The sequence below is a fragment of the Quercus lobata genome, chromosome 4 (assembly GCF_001633185.2).
Source record: "Quercus lobata isolate SW786 chromosome 4, ValleyOak3.0 Primary Assembly, whole genome shotgun sequence".
Classification (NCBI taxonomy): domain Eukaryota; kingdom Viridiplantae; phylum Streptophyta; class Magnoliopsida; order Fagales; family Fagaceae; genus Quercus; species Quercus lobata.
Genome location: NC_044907.1, coordinates 22,824,046 through 22,847,412, shown reverse-complemented (window position 1 = coordinate 22,847,412; position 23,367 = coordinate 22,824,046). Strand labels below are relative to the sequence as shown.

The 23,367-nt window shown below is 37.5% G+C and overlaps 1 protein-coding gene across 1 annotated transcript; it reads right to left on the bottom strand.

Moving 5' to 3' along the window:
• Nucleotides 1-3,660: 3,660 nt before the first annotated feature.
• LOC115984854 lies at nucleotides 3,661-18,247 on the bottom strand. The gene is made up of 10 exons (XM_031107848.1): nucleotides 18,059-18,247; nucleotides 17,775-17,861; nucleotides 17,420-17,665; nucleotides 17,141-17,305; nucleotides 16,983-17,036; nucleotides 16,739-16,885; nucleotides 16,144-16,344; nucleotides 14,324-14,458; nucleotides 4,157-4,264; nucleotides 3,661-4,092 (listed from the first exon to the last, which is right to left on the bottom strand). Exons 1-10 carry the CDS (start codon nucleotides 18,245-18,247, stop codon nucleotides 3,661-3,663), a joined length of 1,764 nt encoding a protein of 587 aa, XP_030963708.1.
• Between the last annotated feature and the right edge of the window lie 5,120 nt (nucleotides 18,248-23,367).

Here is a 23,367-nt window from a genome sequence, read left to right as displayed (position 1 = left end):
TCCTGGTGGTGGGCATTGACTATTTTACAAAATGGGTGGAAGCTGAAGCTTTGGCCACAATTACGGAGAAGAACATGCGAAGCTTTGTCTGGAGATGCATCATATGCAGGTTTGGCATTCCTAGAGTCTTTGTCTCAGACAACGGGAGGCAATTCGACAACGACTCCTTCCGGGATTTTTGCTCACAATTATGAATAAAGAACCACTACTCCTCCCCCGCCCACCCTCAAGCTAATGGCCAGGTTGAAGTCACGAACCGATCCTTGCAAAAGATTATCAAGACTTGGCTCGAAGGGGCAAAGGGTATATGGCCCGAAGAATTGCCAAGCATACTATGGGCATACAAGATGACGGTAAGGACACCCACTGGAGAGACACCGTTTCTACTGACGTACGGAGGCAAAGCGGTCATCCCGGCCGAAGTTGGGCTCACGAGCTACAGGGTGCACAACCATGATAAGAACAAAAACGATGAGGCTATGCAACTACAGCTCGACCTAGTGGACGAGATCAGAGCAGCAGCAGAACAAAGGCTCGCTAGGTATTAGGACCGCATGGCCAAACACTACAACTCTCGGGTCTGACACAGAGACTTCCAAGTTGGAGACCTTGTTCTTAGAAAGGTCATGGGCGCCACTAGGGACCCTACCCAAGGGAAACTCAGCCCCAATTGGGAGGAACCTTACTGAGTTACGTCGTGGTAGAGGAAAGGCACTTACCACCTGGAGACGTTGGAAGGACAGAAGCTGCCACACCCATGGAACACCGAGCACCTACGAAAGTATTACCAGTAGGAGTGGCAGCATGAAGACCAACCTTTCTTTTTTACATTTCAGCAAATTTTAGTCTTACTCCTTAGCTTTATCATTTACTTTAGTTTTTTGCAACAATACCTCTTTTTTTGTTTTAAGCCCAAAAGGCAGGATTTGGTTTTAGAATTACTTTTATTTACAAATGCATGGCAATAAGAGGAGTTCATTCAAAATTGCTGAAATATCTATTTTAGAAATCTACGGTTTAAAGTCCACAGAAATGGACAACTAAGTTCACAAAAGTGAACAACGAAAACGACAAAGTCCATAACACACGGACTAAAAAGCTGACGATCCTAATGGATGTCGTCATATGGACAAGGTCCTAAAACTAACGGGCCTACAAAAGATGACGAGCTCATCAAGCCCATGACAAACCGAAGCTAAAAAGCTGACGGTCCTAATAGATGAAACCATCAACATATGGACAAGGTTCAAAAGCCAACGGGCCTACAAAGGTGACAAGTTCATCAAGCCCATCACAAACTAAGACTGAAAAACTGACGGTCTCAGCAAACGGATTGGGCCGTTATAGAACCAACAGACTTACATTAAGTCCATAAAAAAATGACTGGAAATTAGGAAATTGATGGCCTTTTTAATAGTGCAACTAACGGGCAAGGCCACAAAGGCCGACGAGCTTCAGGCGACAGAACCAATACTTGGATGATGAACAAGGCCAAAAATCCAAGAGGAAACCTGTGAAACTGACGAGATAAGAAGGGTATACACATTAGTCGCCAAAAATCTATATTGACGGAGTCTTCCAACCAGTTCAAAAAATTGACGGGTTTGCAAAATAGATGGGAATGCTTACCAATACTTCGCATGGCTTAATCACTGATTAAAAGATATGAAAGTGATGGAAATAACATAAGTATAGTTGTATACAAACAAAAGCCCAAGAAAACCAAACGAGCATTTAAACAATTGTTTGCAAAATAGTTAAAATACAACGATTGTTTGCAAAATAATTGAAATACAAGGTTGAAGTACAAATAAAACTAAGGAGCAGGAGCGTCAGCAGGGTTCCCGTCAGCTTGCTAATCTTCAATGTTTACAATCACAGCTGGAGTATTGGAAGCAAGAGGAGAAGGGTTTACAGCAGGTTGGGCCAGAATAACAACACCGTCAGACTCAAAAGTAGGAGTAGGCTGAGAGGAGCCGTCATCTCCATCATCAATTGTAATTCCGGATAGGTCCTACTCTGGAAATGCTGACGCGACTTGCTTAAGGCAATTGTCAAAACTAGTGCCATAATATTCGGCGCAGGAGTCAATAAACGATTGCGTCGCTTTAAAGTCTCGAACCGCGTCAGCCCCAGCCATCTATAGCCTTTGGCCTAGATCCGTCACCTCCTCTTTGAGCTTGTCATTCTGACGGTCAGCCTCCACCAGCTTCTCCCTGACTTCCTTCAGCTCTTGGTTCAGCGTATGGACAACATCCTTGTATTGAGCTTGTTCATTCATTAGATTTGTATTGTGCTTTCGGACCCGAGTGATGACTCTTTCCTTTGCAACACAATGGTCTTGAAGGGCCGTAACATGCACCAAGGCCTAAGGAAAGAACACAGCCGTCAGTCAAAGTTCAAAGCAAAATAAAATCAAATTTGACCAAGGGGTAGCAAGCATACCCTGGTGAGATCAAAAAGGGTTGACGCCCCTAAATCTTCTGTCTCCAATAGGTCACAAGGCTCTATGTCTATCGGCTTTATGAAGGACTTAACCTCCCCGACGGCATAGTCCTTATGGGTCAGAAGATGGCAAGGGCCCTCGCTGACGGGACCCAATGAGGTCATTGCCCCTTTACCCGCACAATGGCTCGGCTTAAGGGGTGATTTCTCCTTTGCAGCACCGTCCCCAGGAGTGACGGCGGCCTTTTTGGACGGATGGCCATCACTCTCGTCGGGCTTTCTCTTTGCTTGCTTACTGACGACCTTAGGGGTTGACGAGGTCTCGCCCCCCGCCTCCTTTGCCCTTTTCTCCTATTTCTGATGGGTTGTGGAAGCCTTTATCCTCTGTTTGGCAGATTCCATCTTTACAGTACAAAGAAGTCGTCAGAATAAGAGACGAAGGAATAAACTGACGAAACCAATAAGAAATCTACTCACGTCGACGTGAAAATTCCTCCAACCTTCAAGCTTCAGCTGACGGCTCTGGAGCCCCACAATATAAATGAATTGTGTCAAAGGTGATCAAATCCCTACACTTACGCTCCTCCAAAGGGATTTTCAGAACCCGATGGATGAACTCCTCCTGTTCGTCGGTTATGTGGGGACAGATATAAGCTGAAAAGGAAAAATAGAAGGAATGTTAGTAGCGTCACTTCAAAAACAAAAGGAACACAGTTGACGGGATTAACCTGAATCTCTGATAAAAGCCCAAGTATTGTCAAAATAACTGTGGGGCATCGTCGCCCATTCTTCCTGACGGCAAACCCAATCCGTCCCTTCAACAAAAAAATACCTACTTTTCCAATTCCTATTGGAATCTGGTATATCTAATACCAGCCTCAAATTTTTCTCTCGGGCATTAAAATGGTATGTCCCCTTAGACGAGGCGATATGATGGGGCCTGTAGCAGCAAAAGAATTCGTCTAAGGTAAGCTGACGGTTTCCTCCATTTAGACGGCCCCACAAGACCTCAGCTCCTATGAAAGTCCTCCAAGCATTTGGGGTAATTTGAGTGACGGACAGGCCTAGGAAGTCAGCTAGCTGATGGTGTAGGGCCGTCAACAGTAATCTCAGACCCGTAGCAAACATGGCATCATACATGCCCACATCAGCGGTTCTCCCTGAATAACAACTCTCATTCTCCTCAAGGAGACGGATTGGAATATGGTCCGGGATTTAATAAGGAGTGCACAACTCCCTAAAAACCTTATCATTCATCCTAGGTAAAAATTTGTTGACGGCCCAATCCTTAGGGAGAATGAAAGGACGGTTATCTCCAGGACCCTTTGAAGTTCCTTCACTTGGTCCCTCCTCCCCGTTACTATCACTTCCGTCGCTATCATCGCCGTCAACATTTATATCACCCCCCTCACCTCCATCCTCTCCTCTTCCCTCTTCTACTTCATCCTTATCTCCCTTAGTGTAACTCTCATCACCGTTAGGAGATCGGGCCGACGTCTCTCTCTCTGACGAGGGCGAGAAGTCCTCTGACTCATCGCCGGAACCAAAGGTCTCGTCGTAGCCCGCTCCTTCGCGGATTGACGACTCCTCACACGACACGTCACTTGACATCTGACTACCTACAAGTGACGGATCCAATCTAAGTACCTAGGCTGACATCCTCACAAATGAAATAGACAAAAAATGAAAAAGAAGAGGAGATGGAACTTACTGCAAAGATGACCTTCTGGAAAAGAACTGCTTCAAGGATAGCGACGAATAAGTTGACGTTGACGGAAGTAAAGGTTGCGTTGACGAAAATAAGGGTGACGGTCTCTCTCTTAAAGATTAGCAAGAATGAAATAGTGAAAAATGAGGAGGAGGTGCTACTTATATATGGGATAGAACGGTGCGGAAGACGAAGCGATGCCCTCGTCAGAAGCAAAGCCAATAAGAACATGCCACCTGTCCAAAGCATTAAGTGTGCGGTGGCTCAAGGAAACCTTTGTAAATAATTTTCCCACCTCTTCAAAAAAAACACAATTGACAAAAACATATATTCGATAACCCGTCAGTATAAAAAGTGACGGAGATATGGAGTAGGGGGCAACTGATAAGGATAAAAGAGTGGTCAAATAAAAGATATGAGTGACGGTACCTATTTGGCCGTCAGCCTTTTTTTAACGACTAACGGCACTATGAAGTGAAGAGTTCCACAGGTAGATGGGATAATAAAGCTGAAGGTCATCTGAAGCTAACGGTATGAAGACTGAAGGCACAACATAAACTTACGGCACTAGTCAGAGAATGCTTGCTAACCATGTTTGCGTGTATAAGTAAATGACTTGCTCTCTACGTTTCGTGAAACCTAAGAGGGATCCCTATATGGAAAGGATCCCGCGAAATACGCTCAATGAGACTCCTATAAGGAAAAGACTTCTACTCCAAGGAAAAGGGGTCAAGCCTTATTACTATAAAAACCAAGCACCCTTATGAACCAAGGTACGCATAATTTACCCTCTCTAGCACTCTAGAGTAGTGACAATAAGTTCTGACTTGACCTTCGGAGGGTATTTGGCCGGTACCACACCAGTGCTCTCTATTAGGTCCTTTCTCTTTGCTGTGCAGGTGCTATTTGGAATGCGTGAGGACCGTGTGACTTACTGGTGGTATTTTCGGCATCATCAGTCGCTATTGTGAGCGTAAGCACTTGTGACGGGTCATACTTATTGGATTGGGTGAATACGCCTTGGCCTAGGGTGGACCATGGTGGAGAAATGGAGTCGGCACCAAAATTAGGTCTAGGAACCATAAATATAGCATCCTTCATGGAAGGACTAGTCTTTTACTAGAGCATGTGTCTGGACTTTAGGTATAAGAATGAGAAGGTATTAGGCACCTAACCCCACCTGACCCATGGGTCGGCTTCCACTCATTATGTTCCAAATCTTAATCTTATTAAAGGCAGGTTTAATACGTTATTCTAACTATCACACACACTCTAGCATGCATCTAAGACATACAAACATGGTATAGTCATCCCAAACCTAACCACTCATCTATCATAGCATTTAAACACATATCTCCCAAGGTAGATACATCATATGGCAGAATCAAACAAGAATTTTATGACATCCAAACATTAAAGGAATAGCATTTAATCCAAGCATATTCATGTTCCTCAACCATATCATATTCGTCAAATAAATAAATGCATATCCATGTGATTATGTATAACTTACCTCACTTACCTCACTGCATCACTACACCTATACATCAATGCATGTTCATATTTATGTGCATGTTCATGGTATTCAAACAATCTAAAACCCTAATAAGCATCAAAGAGATGAAACAAGAAAACTAAAACAAAACAGGGAGGAAAAGGCTTAAAGATACAGAACCTAGGTTAAAATAAAGGCTAAAACATGCGAACAGGATGAAAAAAACAAACAGAAATGGAATTAGACTTTCTGGGCTTGAGTATGCATGCACATACCAACTGTATGCGTATGCATACTTGTACTTTACGAATTTGTGTATGCATGCAAGTTGCATGCGCATGCATACACACCCGAAACCCTAAACCCAAAAAATCAGAGTAGAAAACAAAGAAAACACAATAGAAACAAGGAAACTCAACAGAAACAAGGAAACTAAAAACGTAGCAATCTTTTAACAAAACACGAAATAAACTAAGACTAGACAGATACATTAAAGCTTTAAAACATGTAAACAAACAAGGGAATCAAAGAAAATCTAAGAAAAGTGAAGAGCCAAAGATAGAACCTTTACCTCAACACAAAAACTCTCTAGAACTTGATTTTGACCATTCCCTTTAGTCAATCTTGTTAAAAATAATTCAAAAATGTGTTAGTAAACTTATAAGTTAAAGATCAAAACCAGAAAAGGTCCCGATCAAATAAAATTTGACCTGAGGATGTTTTGTGAAAACTCCCCTCTTTGATTCACTAATTTCTAGTGAATCTTATGTGATTTACCACTGGAGTTCATCCCCACTTTGAAAAAGTACCATTATGGCTTTATATAATAATATAAAAAAAAAAGGTTTGGAGGGGCTCCCAAACAATATGGGATTAGTTGCAAACCAAGTTTTAAGGTAAAAAACCTTTTCTTTATGGTTTTTAGAACCCTAGCATGTGCACGCATGCACGTGTATGCGTACACATGCATGAAGTATGCACACGTAAATCTTAAGCATGCGTGCGCATAAGTGGGAATGCGCACACATGCCCTAGGGTTTTTGTGGCCTTTCTTTTCCAAAAATAGTTTATTTGATTAAAAAATAAGTCATTTTTTCCATAAACACTTTTTTCAAGTCAATTTTCATCGAATCGGTTCCTAAACCAACCTTGAGATTTAGAATTCTTACATCATTGGGGATCAGGGGCTTGAGTTGTAAAGGGTACAAAATGCTGTGTCTACACCAAACACGAAACTCTGTCAGAATTTTGCATTGAAAATGGGGCACTTTTGTTGTTGTATTCTCACAATGAAAGCTTTGTGAGGATAGCGTTTTGTGTACTATAACACACCAGAGGCGAAATGCTGCTAGATTTTTGTCATGAAAATAAGGTGAGATGCTACCAGATTTTCGTTAAGGAAATTTGGAAATAATTCCAAAAGTTCTAGTAAAGCATTTATAGAGACCACACCCTTTCCAAAATTAAACCTCGAAGCCCAATTCTTTTAAAGCCTTGAGAGCTAATGCCAATAGCTTGTTTTAATTGCCAATGTTTGAAAGTTAAGATTTTACCAAAATAAAGGATTGTCTCTGAGCAGGCGTTGTGGGGTGCCTAACACCTTCCCCACACATAATTAGACTTCCGAACTCAAGAATCAAGAATTTTTACCCATCCGTATTAGATTAGGAAAAATGACATTTTTCTTAGCCTAGGATTGGTAATAAAATCAATAGAGTTAGGTGACTAATCACACCTTAGAAAAAACCCAATGATTGGTGGCGACTTCACTTACCTTTGGTAATTATAAGTTAAAATTGACTCAATTCAAGTCACACACCAGAGGTACCCTTTTCACCCTCATTTCACAGTACCTGAGCTCAAAGCTTGCATAAGGCATGAGTGTTGCCGCGATGGGTGGTCGGCTGCCACGAGGCATCTACAAACTGGCAAATCTACTGGGGATACTTAGAGAGTTTATCCTTTAGAACTTTTGATAAAATTTTAATCTTTGGACATTGGCTTTAAAACAATATTGAAATTGGCATTAGCCTTCGGGGCTTTCTTTTTGAAAAATGTCTTCACTACATTGTAGGAGGCAAAATTTTAAGCCAATTATAAAATGCCACATCAGAATTTAATGACAAATTCTGAATTAATGTCATTAAATTAATTAAATCAAATGATGACATGTGTCATCCAAATTGGCATCACATTGGCATACCAAAATTTTCCATGTGTCATTTGGCCCACAAGATAAAGATAAATTTCCTATTCAAAATTTATGGGTAATTATCTTTATTAAAATAAATAATAAATAAAATAAAGATAAATTTTCTATTCAAAATTGGTAGATAATTATCTTTATTAAATAAATTAAATAGAGATAATTATTTATCTTTGTTGATTATTATCTTTATTCAAAATATGATATTTATCAAAATAGATAAATAAAGATAATTATCTCTAAGAAGAATTTGGGCCAATCAAAAGTCTACTACATACTTCCAAGTATATCAATTCGAAGTGGAGCTTATCCTCTAAAATCACTATAAATAGAGGACATCCCTTCTCATTTTGGGGACCAAGTTTTGAAGAGGCCTAAGCTCTGGAGAAATTCCGTCTCAAGAAACTTTGAAGAATCCTTGAAGAAATTGAAGAACATTCGAAGAACTTGAAGAACATTCGAAGAACTTGAAGAACATTCAAAGAATTTGAAGAATCCTTGAAGAACTTGAAGAACATTCGAAGAACTTGAAGAACATTCGAAGAGCTTGAAGAACTTGAACGACAATAAATCTATAATAAGCTCGAAGCTAGAGATTTATTGTGAAGACCGATCAATCCATCTTCTAATCAAAATCAAGAAGATTCTTGTACGAGTCAAATTCAATGAAGATAGAATCAGAGGGTATTTTTTTGTAAAAGAATCAAAATAGAGATTGTATTCATTATACATCAATACAAATTTATATTTGCAAACCTATTTCTTTTCAATTGTTTGATTTTCTACAATTGAGAAAAATTTGTGTTTACATACATCTTTAGTAAATTATTTTCCAAAGACAAAAACATTTTACAAAAATATTTTTAAATGGTTTTTAAAACCAGTTTTGAGGTATTTTCGTATGTGTGAAGCTTTCCTACTTTTGTAACCATGCTTATAGCTTTCCTTCATATATGCAAACTTAGGGTAGTAAGATTTGATTTCTGCTACCCTTTTGTTTGTTTATATATCTGTTGTTTATATATCTGTTTATATATCACCCCTCATTTTGAGTCAGACCCGGGCTCAACGCTTTAAGGTTTCCACCTAATGCGCAAACCATAGATAGTTACTGGGCCCCGACTTGTAGGCACTTCTGGGTCCACGGCTGGATAAGAGTAGTTGAAAAGCCCCCCCCCCCCCCTTAATCCTCTCTATCCCACAACTTCTTTGAAGGGAAGGCTTAGATAATCAAGGTCCCATTTAAGATTAGGACTAACTCACCAGTTAAGTTATATCTCATATAGTTGTCCTAGGGTAAGTCAAATGATCGAGAGGACTAGCAAGTGCCAAGATGATTGAACATCCAAGCCTAGGGTAGGATATCCTTGTTAGGATTTCTTTCAAAATAAATCGAGGGGAAAGTGTCCGTTTACCTTTTCCAGGTTATGCATTCTCACTTGCATTTGAAGGTGGTGCTCTACTACAGTTTCTTTCCATCCCACTTGCAAATTATTTGTGACCAACCCCTAACGAAAAGCAACTACATTACTTGCACATTAGATCATACCTAGACCTTAAGGGTTTCCAACCCTACAAGGGTATGCATGCATACACTAATAGCTCCATCATGTAAATGTGTGTAGATAAAATTGGTGACAAGTAGCCAGAACTTCGCATCAAGGAGGACATTGCTAGAAGTTCAAGATCTTTTTCAAGAAAGCTAGGCCATCAAGAATGAAGCCTCTGCATTTTGTAAACTATAATTTCTTTGTATTCACCTTAGGGAATTGCTTTCCAATGGACACATATAGAGAAAACTAGGCAGTAGGCACTCACTAACATAATATCAACACCATACCCTTTGCTTGGTGATGTTCATGTGTACACACGCTGCTTTTTGAGTCCATGCGTCAATACTGCCTCAATGGTTAGTCGATCTAAGACAACTTTAGTCCCCAAAAATTCCCAAAATTATATTTTGGCGCCAAATCTTTCTAAAATTGTAGTTAAGCTCTCCATCTTTTCAAAAATTACAAAGAGGCTCCTAAATCCTTAGGAAGTTGTTTGAAGTCATTCAAACAACTTTAAGGTCTTTTAATCTACACTTTTTGCTTGTCTTCATCTAAGTTATTTGCTTTGCAACTCGAGTGATGTTTATGCTTATTGCTTCGTGCTTACCTTTTGATGAGTTAATCATGTGCAAAGCTTGAGTGCTTTATAGCTTTTAATATATTTGTTTGTGCTTCTTGCCATCTTTGTGTGTTTGGATCTATGTGTTCATGTGCTTAAAACCTTGTTTGGATGCTATGCCTAGTACTTTATAGCTTTATATCTCTTGTTTATGCCTCTTTCTTGTGTGACTTTTGGATAGAGTGTAGATCTAGATCTAGTGGTCTAAGCCTATGCTCATACACCCATTTTTCAATAAAGGGTTTGGATTATTTCCTCTATGCATGTTGGTGCTTTGTTTCCCCTTTTTTCATGTGTTTATGTTTAGATCCATGCTTGTATGCTTAGATCTAATTTCTTGTGTCCTTGCCATGCTTCCTATGTCTTGTTTTCCTTTTGGGTTTATGCTTGTTGGTCTTTGGGGCTTTCTTGTTTGTTTGGTTGTATCTATTCCCCTTTTATGGCTTGTTTGGATACAACCATGTGTGAGGATACATCTTCGTGATGTTTGGCTTGCTTGCCACTTGCCTTTTTCCTCCTTTGTTAGTTTGCATGTTAGGGTTTCTCGTGTTAGCCTCTTTATGTGCCTTAGAAGATGCGTACCTCTTCCCTTTGTGTGATAACATGCTTGCTATGCTTGCTTTATGCCATCTTGTTAAGCTTTCTATGCTTCTTTGCATCTTTACATCCTTACTTATATGTTCATGAATGTGTCTTTGTATGCTTGTTTGTGTTGTCAAGCTTAGTTCCTACATATAATCTCGTGTGGGTTTGCACTCGTCTTTTGTACAAGAGATCTTAAGTCCCTTTTAGGAACTTTGCTTGATGGCACGCGTGTCGTCCATACTTCAATGTAATGGAACTATGGACACCAATCCAAAGCTACATTTGTCCTTCTAGGACACTCTCTTTTGTGTGATAATATGATTGTTTGATAATGTGGTTTCCAAACCTATGAGAGTTGTAATCTTGGGCAAAGGATTTGGGCCCCCAATTCATTTATTAATGGGCTTCCTAATAGTCCTATGGGTAGGGCTCCAAACACCAACTAGATAGTCCAAATTGTATATTTTTTGTGAACTTTTGGACCTATAAACCTTACCCTGTGGTAGTTCTTCTTCCCTCTTTGCTCAAACTACCTCTCTATGTGTTTTCATTCTTTTCCCAGTATTTCCCCCCTTTTTTCATGTTTCCAACCAACCCTTCTTGTTTGCCTTCCCTTCCCTTATATAATCTCTCCTTAGTGGGGTACTAATCATTATTGTTTCACCAGTTTTCATGCATCTCCACTTTTTCTAGAATCCCAGGGAATCATCATGCCTTCTGAGGATTCTCTTGAAACTTGTTCCAGATGCCAAATAGCATTTGGTAGCAAGTTCCCCAAAGGCACTAACAACTTTCGGCAACTGACTTTAGTTTAATCATTTCTTCATCGATTTCCCACCACCTCATCAATCAGTAGTAGGCCAAGCACTATAGGAGTCCCCCGAACGATAATTTCTATGTCCCAATGCACATGTTGCCAGGCTGAGCTCACTCCAACCAAGTTCGAGGTCCACTTCCATCTTATGGGCTGGTTTTGGCTACTCAGGCTGATCTTGGGCCTAAGTTAAATGGGTTAGTACTAATTTTTTGGGCCCAAAACCCCTCCACAGATAACATGCTTGTTTCCCCCTTTATGTGCGTTCTTTGTTTCTTTGTGTTAGGACATATGTGTTTCACTTGTTAAGAACATATGTCATTCTTTTATGTAATTGGCTAATCCTTTGACAAAACACACTTTACTTGTTTTTGGGTAGATGTAGGATGTGTTTAATACTTCAAGAAACATGTTTTTCAAGTCTAGTATTAAAGCCATGAAGATTGGACCAAGAAACGAGTGAAGAAAAACTGTTCATTAAAGCTAGACAGATAGCTCGACACCTGCGGACAGATAGCTCGATAATTGCTCGACACCTCTTGATAGCTACGGACAGATAGCTCGACACCTCTCGATAGCTGGTGGATCGATCGAGAAAGCTTCTGTCTCCTCAACAGCTCCTTATAACTTCTTGATAGCTGTATCTGACGAGGTTTAAAGCTCGACACCTCCTGGACACCTCCCGATCGATCGAGGTTACGGGAATTCAGATTTCCAGATTTGATTTTTGGGCCTGGCTTATATATTTGTGTAGGGTTTCTTTTCTCACAAACCTAGAGCTATATAAGGCTTATTTTAGAGGCCGTCACAAAAAAGAATACAACGAGAACATATGCAAAAGATGATCGTTGCCTTATTCTCTCTTAAAGAAGCTACTGCGTCTTTGCGCCTTAGGGTTTTGTAACCAAGTGCTTCTTGATCTTCATTGTTGATGAAGTGAAGAACTTTGCAACCAACAATCTTCTTCTAATTTGTGATTGAAGTCGCATACTAGGATCCGTGCAATTGGTTAGTCACGTACTTGGGATTCGTGCATCAAAGGGTGGCGTTCATATATTGAAGAGTTCAGAGGTTCTGAAACGGTAGAAGGTTTCTGTTGTGAGTTCATCTATGGAGATTGTAGAGTTTAGGGACAAAGGTTTTGTACTAGATCTGAAACTTCCCTTTTCTATAGTGGATTGCTTTTCGGGAAGGTTTCCCTCCAGGTTTTTTACTGTGAAACTAGTTTGTTTCATTGGTTTTTCTAGGTCATCATATCTTGTCTTATTTATTTTTCCCCTGCATGATTTTGACATGATATTGATGTTTGTTTGTTTTTACAAGTTTTATTCATAATAAATCTAATTAACAACTTGGGTTTAAAACTTGTTAATTCTATCAACCGAGGTCTAAATTTCCATACACTTTGTTATCTCTTTTGCTTGTCTAGTTCTTTGTGTTTCCTTTGTTGAAGCGAGGGTGCAACTTCTAAGAAGGGCAAAAAAGGAAGCAAGAAGACGCAAGCCCAAAAAGGGCAATGTTCAGTAGATTAGGAGGCTTAGTCTCTCCATGTAGTTATATCTTTCCCTCTCTCAACCTTTTTCTTTAGAACCATGTATCTAGGGTAGGGTTGCTCTCTTTGTATCTTGCTTGGGTCACATTCCTAGAATATGGCAATGTCTATTTTATCTTTCCAATACCTTGTTGGGCCATACCCTTTTGATGTTGGCATGTATGCTTTATCTTTCTTGTACCTTGCTTAGGCCATGTTCCTTGAGTATGGCATTGTCTAATTTACATTTCCCATACCTTGTTGGGCATACCCTTGGAGCGTTGGCAATATCTGGTTTGGATCCTTACCAATGTTCTGAATACCGTTTCAGAACCTGTTTCAATTTGTCAATCGGAACAGAAGATTTCAGTACTGGTCTATTTTGGTATGCCATTTCGACTTATAGCTATTTTTTATATATTGTAGATTATTCATCAAAATCCATATAAAGTTTTAAGAATTTCATAATTTTAAGTTCATATTTCAACTAATATGTCAAACTTATTAAGCCCAAATCCCAGATATTACTCAATAATAATAATAATAATAGCACACCAAATGCGAAACTCTACTGATTTTTTGCCATGAAAATGGGGCACCTTTGTTGCGGTATTCTTACAGTGAAAGCTTAGTGAGGATAGTGTTTTGTATGAAATAATGCACTAGAGGTGAAATGTTGCTAGATTTTCCCCACGAAAATAAGGCGAGATGTTGCTGGATTTTCGTCGTGGATATTTGGTATTAATTCCAAATGTACTAGTAAAACATTGATAGAGATCACACCCTTCCAAAATCAAACCTCAAAGCCCAATTCTTTGAAGCCTCGTGAGCTAATGCAATAACTTGTTTTAATTGCCAATGTCTGAAAATTAAGATTTTACAAAAACAAAGGATTGTCTCTGGACAGGCGTTGCGGGGTGCCTAACACCTTCCCTACATGTAATCGGATTTTTGAACTCAAGAATCAAGATTTTTTACTCGTCCATATTAGATTAGTAAAAACAACATTTTCTTAGCTTAGGATTGATAATAAAATCAAATAGATTCAGGTGACCAATCATACCTTAGAAAAAATCCAATGATTGGTGGCGACTTCACTTACCTTTGTTAATTATAGGTTAAAATTGACTCAATTCAAGTCACACACTAGAGGTACCCTTTTCACCCTCATTTCACAACACCTGAGCTTAAACTTTCATACATAAGGGATTGAGTGTCATCGCAATGGGTGGTCGGCCACTATAGGGCATCAACACCACGGATTTTGGGGGAACCCTGGAAGACTTGCCAAGGGTGCTTATGCCCACATGAACATGGGTAGTCAGCATTAAAACAGCTTCCCATAAATAACATGGGTAACAACTCACCTGAGAGACAAGCAAAAGCATAACAGACAGACCAACATGCAGAAGGACATTAAATCCTACAATGCCCCAACATTTTTTCCCAACGGATACGAGACCATTAAGGTCAGCATTTATCCCATAATGAGGGACAAAGGCCTATAAAAAGGCACAAACAACCAGAACAAAGGTACACAACTGTTTTGCAACATACAGACTACAATTCTCTAGCCAAATAGCAATTCCTCTATACAGTTAAGCTTTGATCTTATTGACTAGCTTGTTGAAGGCCCTTTGGCACACACCACAACGTATTCTTTGAGAACCCTATCCTTTTTTGCAGGATCTCATGACTGTTGTGTTAATGTCATCCATCCATATAGATAAGGAGTTCAACTGAGGATTTTTTGCATCATCAATAACAATGAATTTTGAAACTAGAAAAATAAAGTGAAGGTTCAGATAAACGTCTTGCAACCTTTTATAATATATATATATATATATATATATTTATTTTTCTATTTCAAATCTTGCACAACTTATTAGAAAGAAAGTAATATCATCTATATTCTTCTTTGACTCATAGATATCCTTTAGAATTCCCAATTTCCTTAGTCATTCACTAGAATCCATCTAGTAATGATCTTGAAGATGAACTTTAATAAATAAGGGATGCTAGTGAAGAAGGTGGAGTGGAAGCTCATCTAGAACTTTATTCATTTGCTTATCTTCATTAAATAAATGGAAAAAAAAAATGATACTTTTCTTCTTTTTGGGTGCTCCAATTCCATATGCATTCTTCATCAAATTCCACATCCCAATTGATTTATGGTACTTGAATTTCACAACTTATAACCTTTAGAGCTTGGATCATACCTATAAACACATACTTCTCACTATGGTTATCTAGCTTGGACCTTTCTTGATCCGGTACATGCATATACGCAATGCTCCCAAACAAACATAAGTGAGAAATTGTAGGATTCCTTGAGCTCCAAGCTTGCTATGTGGTGTTCTTCCTCGTACAATCCTTATGTGAGACTAGAATTAGTCAAATAGACTGCATGAGCGGGTTCATCCCAAACTTCTTTGGACATTCTCATGCTCTTTAACATTCTTTTGGTCATGTTACCACTTACCACTATCTACCATACACGTTGGGATTTGAGAAACACCTTCATTAAAATATTCCAATATAAACAAATATAAAAAATTTGGTAACCCACGAAAATTAAAAATGTTGCCATCTAGTTGGAAAAATGTCGTTCTCACCAAAAATCTACTAGCTTTGATACCATGTTTTTGAAGTTGGTGGGTCTTTACACAATCACATTCCCAAACACTAATACACCACATATAATGGAAGAGACACACACTCTCAAAGCACACCAAGGAAGGTAGAATGAATGGGGAAGAGGAAGAGAACTTGTTGTTTGGAACGGAGGAAAGCATGCGTATATATACTATACCATACAATCTTAACTTCCACTATATTAAATTACATAATTCCAAATTTTAACTACTCCATGGAATAACTTTTTTATATATTAATGAATCAGAGAGTTTTATATGACATATGGCTTGTAGGTACATTTGGTGTGACGTGGAAAGGAGAAGAAAATAATTCCCCTCTTATTATATTTCCCTCTTTCTTCTTTATTTTGAAACAATAATCTAAATGATCATGGACAATTGGGGTTTCTACCCGGACCGCCAAAATAAAAGAAGCCTCCATAATCTATGATATTATAGCACTTGGGTTTCGTCATGAATGTTGTAGGGTCTCGGGGAGCCCTTTGAATTTGTTTACCATCAATGACATTGAGATGTTTGAAGAAACTAGCCTTGCCGGGCCCTTCTTCTGCAAAATGGCCACTGCCCATTTGTGTTGTGGTGTGCTGCCCTCCTGAATTATAATTTATGACCTCTCCTCCCCATCTAACTCTTAAAGCACTATCAGACAAGATCGAGAATATGGAAGATGGCCAATATCCAAAGACTCTGTCGTTAATATTCATCCACCAGTCTCCCTTTCCATTAACGTCCTACCTCATTGCACATGTCATGCAAATTAGTTTGTAATATTTTGAATGATAAATAAAGGTATAAAGACTAATGAAAGAGAAAACAAATGAATCTTTTTGTGTAGAACAACAGCTTAAATTCACCTTCTTAAAATATAAATTAGGTAAAAAGAAATTTTGCATAGAAAAAAATAACTTTAAATCTAAATATTGTATATACAAATACATAAACCGGGAAAAAATAATTTAAAACATACACTATTTGAACTAAAATTAGAAGAATTTCAAACATATCAATAACATTTGTTACTCTGAATTTTTCTTGAGGAAAAAAGTACATATGATATGATCATATATGTCTATCAAAAAATTAGAATTATTTAATAAAGTAATTAATTGAAATGTTGTACTATACCTTCCAAACATAGAACTTGAGTGCATATTGGTTACCATCATACTTGGAATAAGGGGTGACAGTTGCACCCATCGCAATCTGTTGTTCAACTTGAACAAAGCCAGGGCACAACAGATTGTAGCAACCTGTGCTTTGATATGCATCATCCTGTTGCCATGATTAAAAAAAAGACGCTTTCAAAAAAGAAATAGTATATGTAAACATGGCTAGTGCTGGTAGGGAAGTCAAATATTAAAACACGTACAGTCCAAGATACGAAGAGTCTAGTGTTATTATCTTGATATAGACTTTCGCAAACCTGGTTTTCCACACAAAATTATTTTGTAAGAAAATGAAAAATTATTAGTAATTAATTATTTAGAATGCGCCTAAAAGAAAAGATGATGATGAAATTATATATACCATCGCGCCGGCTTCAATGGAATCAAGATCGTGACCATATTCACCATTTATCAACCAGAATTGAGATAAGCTAAATTCATTTCTTTCCTGGGTATGGGGGTTCCACAGGTTCATTTCTGCCGTCATTCCATAATACTTATCTCCAGCCTCACCATACGTTGCATGCTAGAAACTCAACAAGAAAAATAAAGGTTATGAATGTCGATTTGTGTCCTTCATTATAGTAGATACCATTGAGCTCAAACCTATTAATAATATTGGTTAAAAATTAAGTTGTACCTCATGGAAATTATTTGGATCGTTATTACTCTGAGCATGAGGGATGGATAGGTATTTTTTCCTTCCAAAATTTGCTACAGAGCCTGCCCTTAATAAATCTTCTTCTTTAGTTCTTCTTATGGGAATAGTTCCTTCTGGGCACCTTCCATTCAAGTGCCATGGCTGAGTAAATTCGGGCTCGGAGTTTGAAGAGACGTCATTGATTTCATCAAATGAAAACCCTTCTGGGTAAGAACTTGGTCTCATCTATTGCATTTGGCATAGATACCAATGTAAACCCGGTCCATGCCATATGTACAATAAGTATCAAATTATTTGTGATACCAAATGAAATTTAGTTAATTAAACTAGTTACCTGAATTGTGTGATTTTTTAACAAAGGATGATCAAAAGCTGGCTGCTTATTGATATCTACGCAATCGATTATATCTCCATCCGGGCTCTGTATCAGATACATTTTCTCATCACACACACATTGATATTAGTTTGAATTCTTCTTAGTGTTGTAATAAAATTACATTGCTATTGTACATGGGAGTCATGTAGACACCATAACCCACAAACGTGATTGACTCTTGTAAGACTAAAGCAGAAAATACTATATAGAACACAAACATGTTAAAGGAAGTGATTAATAACCTTGATGGATTTAAGAGCGGGCTTGTTAAGGCGCTTTAATTGCTGCTGAACCTCCAGTTTTTGTTTTTTACCAAATATGGTGTTAGTGTTTCTATATCCAGCTGATGAAATTGGTATGAGAAAGAACAAGTAAAAGGTCATCTTTACTGCCCTTGACCACCTCCTCTCGTTTCCGCAAGGTGGAGCCATGAGTGACTAGCTAAAAGCTATCTTTGGTTGTCCCTTTTGTAATACTTAAACGTGCATTTGTTCATCCTCTTTGAACGGTTTCATACCCTATTTATCAATATATATATACACATACAGAATTTTATAATAAAGATCACCCTATTTTAAGTACAAACTTCCTATTGACAACTACGATTCTTTTGTTTCTTTGTCTTTTTATAGGATTGGTCAAAATTTAAGGGAAATAATTCATCCTCTTTGAACAGTTCCACAAGCTACAAATTATGCGGCATCCAAAATCAAGTGGTCAAAATAAGTGGTATTCAAATGCACACGAGGTTTAAATTTTGTAAAATAATTTTATTTTATAATACACCATTCAATTCACATACATTAGAATGTGCAAGTTTAAGCATAATAGAATTTCTATTTGACTTAGAAAAGATTTCTTTGTCATCTTTGTTTGAATACAAATCTCACATTTCTTTTCATCATCATGCTTAATTGAAATCATACCATGCTTTGACATAAATTTCAAGTATTTGAAATTTAATTGTCCTAATCCAGCACACCACAAATACGAAGAATCAACAATATAAGCACAACTATAAAATTCTTTATTAATAATACTTAGTTTATATATGCCATCAGTAGCATATCCCTTTCCTACAAATATCCCATTCTTGGACAAGTTTAACTTGTTCGATTCAAGTAGAGCTTTTACACTACTCTTACATAACAAATTGGTAGATACAAGATTCTTCTTGATATCAGGGACATAAAAACATTGGTTAAGATCAGCATCTTGTCAGAACTCATTTTCGCTTCAATGGTGCCCTTTCCAAGAACCTTTGCTTTATTGTGGTTCCTCTTCAATTTGGAGATGATGTCCGAATTGTTCTAAAGTGAGATCTTCTCACATATGCAAAAACTTCTTCCTAAAATTATTCCAACTTGGTGGGAGTTTTGCAATGATTGTTCCCACTTGAAATGATTCAAGAATATTGATTCACAAATCATGGAGTTTATTGACCAATATCTATAACTCATGCACTTGATCCAAAACTGAGATATTATCAAGCACTTTATAATCAAAGTACTTATGAATAATAAACTTGTTTGTACTTACTTTCTCAGTTTTGGACTTTGCCTCCAAAGCATTCCAAATCTTCTTCGGTGAATTCATTGATGTGTAGAGATCATAGAGATGATCCAAAAGAGTATTGAGAATGTGCCCTCTACAAATTAGTTCATCTTCCTCCTCTCTTTCTTTGTGCCTTTATCTCATCAATGTCTTAATCACTTGCAGTAGGGAAATGGCATCAAATTCGGGTCCATGACATAGAAAAGTTTCAGTGCAGTAAGTAAGAATTTCATCTTATCTTTCCATCGAGAGAAATTGGTTCCATCAAAGTGATCCAATTTCACCAACTCATGATTCAACATCTTCAGTGCTGAAACATCACTTGTTCCTTCCATCATAGTAAATATTGTCTAAGATTGTTGGGGATAGTACATAAAGTAATAAAAGAAGAATAAGTATAATACAAAAACAAAAAGAAATAGATAACTTGGAGGCACAAAATTGTTATCCTTAGACAATATTTTCTCATACGGTTGTTGCTAAAGGGTTATCGCAAACTTTTCCTTAGGATACAACCAAGTTGTTGGGTTCTATAGATAACAATTCTAGAGAATGACTACAAGATTTCTTGTGTTTCTTTTTAACTTACTATTTTCAAGTGAACATAAGCCTCTATTTATATCCATAGGGTTATATTTCATCAAAAGACACGTATGAAGAGTTAAATGTTTCATAAAACTGTTCACAAAACTTGAAACCATTTCAAACATTCAGAACAACTACCAGAAATTTTGGTAAAAAATTTAGTTTTACTAGTTTGATCAATCAAGAGGAATCGAACATTGATCGAATGTTCTTTTCTATCGATCAAACAACGATCGAATCATCCAATGACTTCCGGATTATTTTCTCCATCATTTCGATCGATCGAGCAAAAGCTTCAATTAGTTGAATATATTGAATTTCTAAATACTCGATGTGGGACTCATCACACACCCACACACATCACACAATTAATCAAATTGGGGGATCACAATATGTAACGACCCAAAGAAAAGCGCTAGCCACATTTGTGCTATACCTCAAAAGAACTAGTCACAATTGAGGCTCCTTGTAGTTGTTAATAAAACCCAGTTCAACTTAGTAAATACCCGATGTGGGACTTATCACACACCCACACACATCACACAATTAATCAAATTTGGGCATCACAATCTCCCCCACTTAAATCCCTAACGTCCTCGTTAGGGCCTACTTTGTGGGTAGTGTCTTTGAGCCCACATGGAATTACTGGGCCGGTTCTGATACCATATGTAATGATCCAAGGAAAAATGCTAGCCACATCTGCGCTATACCTTAAAAGGACTAGTCGCAATTGAGACTCCTTACAGTTGTTAATAAAGCACAGTTCAACCCAATAAATATCCGATGTGGGACTCATCACACACCCACACACATCACACAATTAATCAAATTAGGGTATCACAGTCTCCCCCACTTAAATCCCTAACGTCCTTGTTAGGGCCCAGTTTGTGGGGTAGTGTCTCTGAGCCCATACGAGATTACTGGGCCGGCTCTGATACCATTTGTAACGACCCAAGGAAAAGCGCTAGTCACATCTGTGCTATACCTCAAAAGAACTAGTCACAATTGAGGCTCCTTGTAGTTGTTAATAAAGCCCAGTTCAACCTAGTAAATACCCGATGTGGGACTCATCACACACCCACACACATCACACAATCAATCAAATTGGGGCATCACATATATTCTTAGACAAAATGCCAGTGGAAGCCAAGTAAGAGAACAAGCCTCTTTATTTTCATTTTGAATATGCATATTTTGGAAAAGTGATATGCATTGTGCGACCTAGTTGTTACTATGCATAATCCACAATAGTTTACATCACAACTTTCAAGCAATCTTTTTTTCATTCCATGTGACTATTGGCCTGGCTTGGCCTGGATTTGAGTTCCCAATTTTAGTTATTCCAAATATTTTGCAAGATACAGTCTCTCTCTGTATCTTAAAAGCTCAACTTTCTTATTTTAGTCTCACCAATTTTTAGGTAGAATTGAGACCTATTTTTCACCATTTATCATGTTTAATGCTCAACTATATGCAAAGAATTTAAGAATATAACAATCTAAAAAAGAAAGAAAGAAACCCAAAAATAACATAAAGAAAGAACTAGAGTATGCACCATATTTCTCCCATACTAATTCACTTGTAATATTTATGATTATATTCCTATGTCCATGAGAAATTAAACTATATCCATCTTTAAACATGCAAGCATCTGTTTAATGCTTAGTATCCACTATAGAGAATGGGAAAAAAAAAAAATGCTTTGGGATGGATAAATATGAGCCGTCATTTTAGATAGAGCTCGTAGGCATAATCTTACCTTAGGATAAAAAAACAAATGTAGGATTCTAGCAATGCACAAGATAGTGATATTTTGAGGATACAAAGGCATTGATAGTGCTGGGGAATGTATACAATAGGTTAAAGAGTCAGACAGACAGCAATATGTGCCAATGCCAAGGAACTAGATGAGTTGGTGATAAGATAAAACTAAATGCTATTTAACAATGAAATTAAGTGTGTGTTTGGCATTGATGAAAGTTGTCAGTTTATTTTACTATTTAGTTAATTTTTTTAACTATTTATCGGCACCACTGTATTATTTGATGCTATTCATATGTCCTATTATATTGTTTCAGCTAACTTTTATATTTATCTACAATACTTTCAGCAAAAAGTTTTCAGTTTTAATAAAATAAATGGATCCCAAACAAGCCCTAAAAGAATGAAGATTGTAGTTCAGAGAAGAAATCCTAAAGAAATGTAACTGCACTAGATCTGAAACTGATTTGATTACGTTGACCTGTGTGTTTTAGTTTTGTTCAGTTTTCTTTACATTATTTTAAGCAAATCCAGACTTTTCTGAATGGTAGAAATTGAGCTCAGAATTGCTTATCTTGATTTTTCTAAATTTTATGATGAAGTTCTCAACCGATTAAATCAAAACATTTGTAATACTCATCCAGTTAAAATGTTTATGATGAAGTTCTCTGTATAACACTATATTCGAAGTAAGAAATTGGTTTTTGACCAAGTTAATGAGCAACAAAAGCGTGGCCAACTTTTATAAATTTTTTGAGTGAGTTTTTTTTTTTTTTGAGTAGGAATATAAACATGATATCAAACCTCATCTAATATTCATATCTAATCATATGAAGTATCCATTTGTAAAAACCAAAAATGGATAAGGTTTTAATTAAGTGGGAAAAAAAAAATTTCTTGAAGAGTCTACAAGGGATGGTTCATTTGTTGAATTGGCCTTAAAGTGATAAATATTTAGTGTTGAAATATCTTAATAAGAAACTGGTAAATATGTAAAGATCTCAATATTATCTTAAAGTCTTTCCTAAACTGCTTATAATCTTTGGCTTATTCCCAAAATTTGAAAATGAGAGACATTCACATTTCATGGATATCTATTGCTGATAGGCCAAAAACGAATTGACCTCTTATGATAAATTAATTAATTAATTAACCAAGTTTATTAATTAATCAAATTAACATGTAAAACGCATGGTAGCACAAACAAATCACTAAACAACTAAATATGCAGTGGAAAATAAATGACATGGTGATTTGTTTACGGATGGGGAAAACCTATACAGTAAAAACCCCACCGGGTGATCTTCAGGTCTCCACTCCCGAAACTCCACTATTATCACAAGTGGTTACAAGTAAAGAAATCCCAAGTACCTTACCAACCTACAGTTGAACCCTTACCCCAATATCCAATTGGACTTGTTCTGTAGTGACAGTTCCCCTTTCGATGCACGGCTCCCAAGTACGTGACTAACCAATTGCACGGATCCCAATATGTGACTTCAATCACCAACTAAGAAGGTTGCTGGCTGCAAAGTTTTTCAGTTCATCCACACGATGAAGATCAAGAAGATGTTTGGTCACAAAACCCTATGGTGCACATACACAACAACTTCTTTAAGAGAAAGAGATGAACTAGAGCAAGAACTTCATC